At 27.7% G+C, this 7,086-nt stretch overlaps 1 protein-coding gene across 1 annotated transcript in view; it reads left to right on the forward strand.

The window, feature by feature from the left end:
* The window catches only part of LOC136969516 (proteasome activator complex subunit 4-like), a 61,299-nt gene that overhangs the window by 52,942 nt on the left and 1,271 nt on the right, over window positions 1–7,086 (forward strand). Inside the window, exons 30-40 of the mRNA XM_067263694.1 lie at window positions 66–119; window positions 214–343; window positions 1,226–1,467; window positions 1,542–1,611; window positions 1,690–1,815; window positions 1,890–2,042; window positions 2,121–2,225; window positions 2,555–2,646; window positions 5,449–5,580; window positions 6,624–6,898; window positions 6,974–7,050. Coding sequence (XP_067119795.1) covers window positions 66–119; window positions 214–343; window positions 1,226–1,467; window positions 1,542–1,611; window positions 1,690–1,815; window positions 1,890–2,042; window positions 2,121–2,225; window positions 2,555–2,646; window positions 5,449–5,580; window positions 6,624–6,898; window positions 6,974–7,050 — 1,456 coding nt within the window. The remainder of the gene's footprint in view (window positions 1–65; window positions 120–213; window positions 344–1,225; window positions 1,468–1,541; window positions 1,612–1,689; window positions 1,816–1,889; window positions 2,043–2,120; window positions 2,226–2,554; window positions 2,647–5,448; window positions 5,581–6,623; window positions 6,899–6,973; window positions 7,051–7,086) is intronic.

Here is a 7,086-nt window from a genome sequence, read left to right on the forward strand (position 1 = left end):
AATGATTGTTGTTTGCATTGAGTTTTTTGTTAAGTAAGATTTATATGATTTTCTTTTTCTTACAGTAATTATAATGCATTAGTACATAAACTAGTGGATTTAATTCAGAATGGCAATCTGTGAGTATTTTTAAGATTCTTTATTACATTATTGATAAATTATATAACCATTTGGTTATTATATATACTCTAATATATTTCCTTTTACTTTTAGACATTGGCGGTATTATCACATGGGCCTTATGTTTCTGAATCTCCTGATACATTATAAAATTGAATTACCAGCACCAGCTGTTAAAATGTTTGTTCAGCATTTAATTCATGATACTCTGAATGTCAGACAAGTAAGTCCTATTTGATGATTTGTACTAATATTGTGATATGAAATTAAAAGGAAAAATTTTTTAAATATAAATATTATTTATTTCTAAAATCAATTGGAATAGTTTTTCTTGAAAAATTTTATTTAACGTTGACAAAAAAAGAATTTTTTTTTTTGAAGGAAGTTTATTTTTTTCAGAAGATACCAGACAAAATATTTATTAAAGAAAAAAAGTTTTGTTTATAGAAATACATAGTATTAATCTTATAAAACTAATTCCCAAAAATGCTTAGAGTAACTATAATTGACAATAAAATGTAGAAATTAATTCTTGTAAACATTAAGAAATTCACATATATTTAACTTGTCTATGAAGATATTTTCCATACTTTTCTATTGAATAGTTAATGAATTTTATCGATACAACAGCTTTGTAACAATTTTAACAAAGTTTGTTTACTATCTGGTTCAAATTTTTTTTCCTTCTAAAATTATTTATATTTGTTCTTCATTTGATTTTCATCTGTCAAAATTAAAATTTTACTTACAAAATATTTTAAGTAAATTATATAGTTTCTCCTTAGACATGATCTAGGCATTGCTTGATTTCCATGGGTATTTGGCCTTATTTTGTAAGAAACTTCATTACTTGATACTCTAGTTTAAAGTTTGTGGCCATGTCATATACAGAAATCTACTATAAATTACTAAATTACCTTTTAATACTACAGCCATTAAATTTGCATGAAACACTAATAAAATGTTAATCTTTTATATACTTGACAGTCTTTGTCGTCGTCATGTCTTTCAGTCAAGCACATTAGGTTAGGATGGAAACACAACTTTTCCCTTATATATTATATATATATACTACTACTGACTAATAATTTTTAAAAATTTTTAGATTGCCATTAGTGCAATGTGTGCAATTTTAAAACAACAAAAGGTCCTTCGTAAGACTAAAGAAGTGGATCCTCTTTCTGTGGATGTTTCGGCTGTGCCATTACACAGTCTACTTCCAAAAGATGTCATTTGTAACAACTTATGGTTACAGTACAATAGTTTAACTTCTCCTAGGACTAAACAGAAATGGGAAAACAGTATATTTGTACATAAAACTTATATTGGATTCTATGCATGGCCAAAGTAAATAATTATTTTCATTTTATTAAAATTGTGCTGATAATTGGAATTATTAAATATGTTTAACAATTTTCCAGACCATTGTTAGTATATTCATCTGATTCGGAACAACCATTATTGGATCGTAAAAGAGAGGATTTGTCTGAGGTATAAAATAAGTTCAAAATGACTCTTTAGAAACATTCAAACTCTTTTTAATATAATGCTTTTTAAAATTATTTTCAGGTAGAAAAACCTATATATGATGCATTCACACAGCAAGAATTTGTTGATAAATTAATAACTTATTTATCAATAGAAGAAACCAAAGGACATGATAAATTTGATTGCCAGAGGTTTTACATGTTTAAGGTAAAGAATGTGGTTCATTTCAGCATTTGAAGTTTTGTATATATATATATATAAAAATCTTAAAAATATTTCAGGGATTGTTTCGTAATTTTGGAGATACATTTTTTCCCTATTTTAAAAGCCACTTAGAGAAACAAGTTGTAGATTTACAGGAAAGTGTGCAACGATGTGCTGCCGAAATTATTGCAGGACTCCTTAAGGGCAGCAAACACTGGGATTTTGAAAAGGTAATAATTTTATTATAAAACTTAAATTAAAATTGCATTTAAAATTAATTCTGATTCTTTTTTTTAATTATATGTTAGACAAGCACTCTTGAAAAGACATTAACACCTATTTTGCGATTAGCACTGAATAATATTACTCCAGAGACTGTGACGGATTGGGGAACTTGTTTTGCAACATCATCTGTAAGTGTCAAGATTTGGTTATTGCTATTGTGATAAAACCATTTGTGGCATCTGTCAGTGGAAGTGACAGGTCTGTTAAATGACAATACAGTATTGTAGATTTACAAAGTAAGGTTTTGCATTGAAATGGTTACTGGTAAATGTTAGTTTGAAGTGCAGGTGTGTAAATAATTTTTTTTGAAACATGTTCTAATGTTATAAAAAAAAAATCAATGCAAAACCTTGCAACTAGTCTTTCAGAATTTCCTAAATTATGCATTTTATATTTTACTTTTACAAAATTAATTATTTGTAATTAATTATAGAGATTCTCTTGTTTCATCTTTTAGTGTAACAGAGATCCTAATAAATTGCATTGGTTGTTTGAATTACTGATGGAAGATCGATTAAAAGGTGAAAATGGTTCATTTTTGGAATCAAGGTAAAGTACTTTTTAATAGATTGTAAATTTTTATATTGTTTGTTTTGAAAAAAAATATTTATAACACACATTGGTTATATATATATATAACCAAACTCAAATTCTAATAACCAAGTATGTAAAAGAGACCTTCCCCCCCTACATTTAGGCTAGGCTTTAATCAAAGTATTTCAATTCATATTAGTCATATTCCTTTATAAACAAGGCAGATTTATGCTATTTTTATAATTGGTTGTGCGAAGTAATTGGATAACTTAACATTGAATATTTATTGTCATCTAACAGCTATATGAATTTAATTACAAAAGTATTTACTGGTAATTTTTTTCCTCACATTAAACTGTTTATAATCTTTTAAATGGATATTTGCAGATACTTTGACTATCCTGATTCATTTATATATATGAAGTTTCAAAATTTTTACTTTGACTCAATTTATTTTAATAATCTAGAATAATCTGAATGAGCAACTTATTTTTCCACTTAGCATTTCTAATAATGAATCTGTACTATAAAGATTTAGTCCTTGTTTATTTGATGTAGATAAATTGTTTAATAATGATTGAATCTATATTTTATTTACTCAAAATAAATAAATTCAATTCTTACAATTAAACCGTCATACTGTCATTATAAACTTAGAATTTGAGACATGACGATTCTTTGTTTCTATAAATACATAAATTTATTAATTCAGATTAAGATTACTAGAAATTAAGTATTTAATATTAAAGTTAATATGAAACTTTCCAAATTTCCTGCAATTTTATATCATTTCAATAAGCATTTTAATATTTTGATATATTTGTAATAATTAAATACAGTACAGGTAGGCCTCCTACAACACTGTAGATACGTTCCTTGAAAATACCGCATTGTGGGAAATCGCGTTATAGGCGACACCAACTTAATACAAAAATTGGGATTCAGTTCTAAAAAGAGAAAAACTGCCTTTTATGGTGTAACATTTTCATCATTTTTTAAATTTATGTACATAAAAAGCTTAAATAAAATTCAACATCATATAAAAACTAAAAAGATTATGATTTCAAGTCAAAATCAAAAAGAAACAATGTTATGCTCAAATTCAGTCCTCATCGTCACTTATTATAGTTGTTTGAGAATGTTTGACTGGCCTTATTTCAAGGTCTGAGCTTGTTCCATCAAGTTCCACTGCACTTATGTGATCAGTTGCAATTTTTCTGTTATGTGAAAAATAATTAGTTTCTAAATACCCTAAACCGCGTTGTAAAAGTACCGCATTGTAAGAAAATTTCCGCATTTTCCAACTGCATTGGAGCGAAAACACGTTGTAAAGGTACCGCGTTGTAGAAAGCCTACCTGTATAACCTCATTATAATGTACCCTCACTGGGAATGGGAAATAGTGTGTTATAAGTGAAATACATTATATTAAAAAATCACAATTTTTAAAGCAACAGCACTTTAATTTCTATTAACATAATGCACCATACCATATGCAAATTATTATAATAGACATATTTCTTATATTGTTACAGTAATTTTACATATTCTTAAAGTAATGATGAATTTTTGCTTACTTTGAAACACTTTTCCTCCCCAAATCAAATAACACACTTTCAATATTTCTCATGTGGTTCATGGTCTTTTTGCTTATGCTGAAGATGCTTACAAACAACTTGACCGCTTCAACACTCAGTGGCTTGAGAAAATTTTGGGATCATACATGAATTATCAGTAGCATTTTAGTCATTTGATTTCAACAGGCTCCAGCTGAAGGTTATTATTTTTTTGTTTGCTCCCACTTTGCCTTGTTTATTTACATGTTTGTGGTCGTGATGTCATCATTGACACTTCCATGTTTCAAAGTTTAGGATAGACTCATTCAACCTTGCCAAATTGTTCTCTGCAATGTTAATTTCATTCCATGTGTTTATCATCTAACTGTTCACATCATGCTGATTAAAAACAGCAGACATTACTATATTCCAGGAAGACACAAAAAACTGCATTGTTTGCAATAAGTCTGGTTTCAAGTCATTCAATTGTTTCATTTTCATCAGAATTAATGCATTTTGAACAAGCAGATGCCTGCTAATCAAACAGACCTGATTATTCCCATCTAAAGGCCGCAAGTGGCTAGTGCAATTGGGAGGGAAGAAATAGTTGTACATTTTGCAAGTCTTCCACTTCTTTTGGATGGGGTGCACAACAATTAAGCAGAAAGCCACTTTTCTCTAGCTCATCTCAGTTTTTACATTAAACACATGCAAAAATTCCACAAAAAGAGATCTCGTTATCCATGGTTTCTGGTTGTTGTTCTCACTTTGTAAAGCACCTTGGCTTCTCATACTTCCAATTATGAGCATGGTTCACCATCTTCATTTACAACAAACAATAAACATTTGTTCAATTATGACCTGCCTAGGTATCCATAATGAAACATTAATGTACAGTACATACCTTCTGTTTAAAGAAAACCATCCTTTATTTTGATACCATTTCAGTCAGCAATATAAGCCAAGCTCAGTTGAAATACATGTAGGATTTGTTATAGGAGCACAAAATACATTATAAAGCAATGTTATAAGGCAGTTATACTGTATGCATTTAATTTCAATGAAATTATTAAAAGAATGAATATAATTAGATTATAAGTTTAAATGTGACATTCATATGAAACATACAATATGGTATTTATAATCTAATCATAATTCATTCCTTTAATACTTTTGTTGAAATTAAGTTTACATTTAAATCATTAAACCCACAGAACAATAATAAATGTTAATGTTATTTTTTGTATTATATATACTTTCAGTTGTTTGTATATTTTGTTTGGAGTCTTAAGCCAACAAGAATGGCGATGTTTTGAGCTTCTTCACCGACTTCTAGAGTATCTTAAGCCACATCTGACCCATAGTTATCAAAATGTACGAGAAAAGATTGGCAGGTGAGTTACGTGACAAAAGTGGAATATAGCTAAATTTATATTGAAGAGAATGAATAAATATATATATAATATATATATATATATATATATATATATATATATAAATTTAATAGCACATCTTTGCATGATGGAATGAAGATTAATCTAATATTTTTTAGCATTATTTTGATTTTTATTATATATCTGTTTTAGTGTAAAATTTAATATGATCTAGTCTGAAAAAGAATAATTTAATGTTAATGTAGAATTATTCATAATAATCACACATTTACTATAGATTGGACAGTTCTGCATTATAATGATTAAAAACAAATTGATTATAAAAATTTAAAAAGGTAAAATAATACTTTTTATTCAAATGAAAATTAAATGTGTATGATATAAGTAAAGGACACTACAATACAGCACTATCCAAAATAGCACAAACTGAAGGTTTAATGATTGAATGGAATGAAGCTAAGATTATTAGACAAGTGCACTCAACATCTTTAGCAATGACTTTAGAAAAATTTGAAATATATAGATCCGGCAGTATGGGCAAGTGTTTGAACTACAAAGATGCCACGAATTTACCAACAGCATGGAAGTATATGATTGATGATAACACAATATAATATGTTATACAGCATGCACTCAGCCCATATAATTAGGTTTATTGTGTTGATATATTGTATTATGTTAAAATAAAATAAAATAATTGACCTTATTTTATTTTATGTTATTTTAATTTACTTTAATCCATGTATTCAGTTATTTTCTATTTATCTTTTATATATTTATATTTAAACGTATTGTTCGAACGGATATAGAAATTTGAATTTTGTTTCACATAAACGTTCGAACTGGAACCGATACAAAGAAACGTTCCAAATATTTCAAAAATACTCGAAGACGACCTGTGGAGCAGGTAGAAAACGTTCGTAGGATAATAAATATTAGTTCTCAGATACATAAGGTGGTTGTGTCAATATATGAAGTATTCATTATTACTAAATATTTTAAATAATAGAATGTATTGTAATCCAAATTTTTAATAATTCCAGTTTGGTTGGAAACATTTTTATGTATGACTTGGCTTTTCCAAATTCTCCCTGCTTAAAGTTAGCACCACAGAGAGCACCTTTTATCCAAGAAATATTGTCTCAGTTGTCTATACTAAATATTGAAGAAAACATAGGCGAAATTTCATCCATAGGAGAACCTTTCTTTAATAATAAAGATGGGGATTTAAAACTATTGGAAGAAAATTGCACCAATCATGTGATGGAATCTGGTGCTTCCAAAGAAAAGAAGAAAGCTATTAATTTACTAAGAACTGGTAAGCAAAATCTTTATTTTAATTATTGAAATTTGAACTGTTATACATTGCAGTGATAAAAATAATTATAAATAGTATGTCGCTGGCTGATGACAAGTCTACCTAGAGCATTGAATTCTGCTCCTCCTGAAATTTTCCAGCTCTTACCAATAGTGAGTTTGTTTATTTTATTGTCTTGGTAAATTTTA

Source organism: Centruroides vittatus, unplaced genomic scaffold (genome assembly GCF_030686945.1).
Source record: "Centruroides vittatus isolate TY-2023 unplaced genomic scaffold, ASM3068694v2 contig_18, whole genome shotgun sequence".
NCBI lineage: Eukaryota > Metazoa > Arthropoda > Arachnida > Scorpiones > Buthidae > Centruroides > Centruroides vittatus.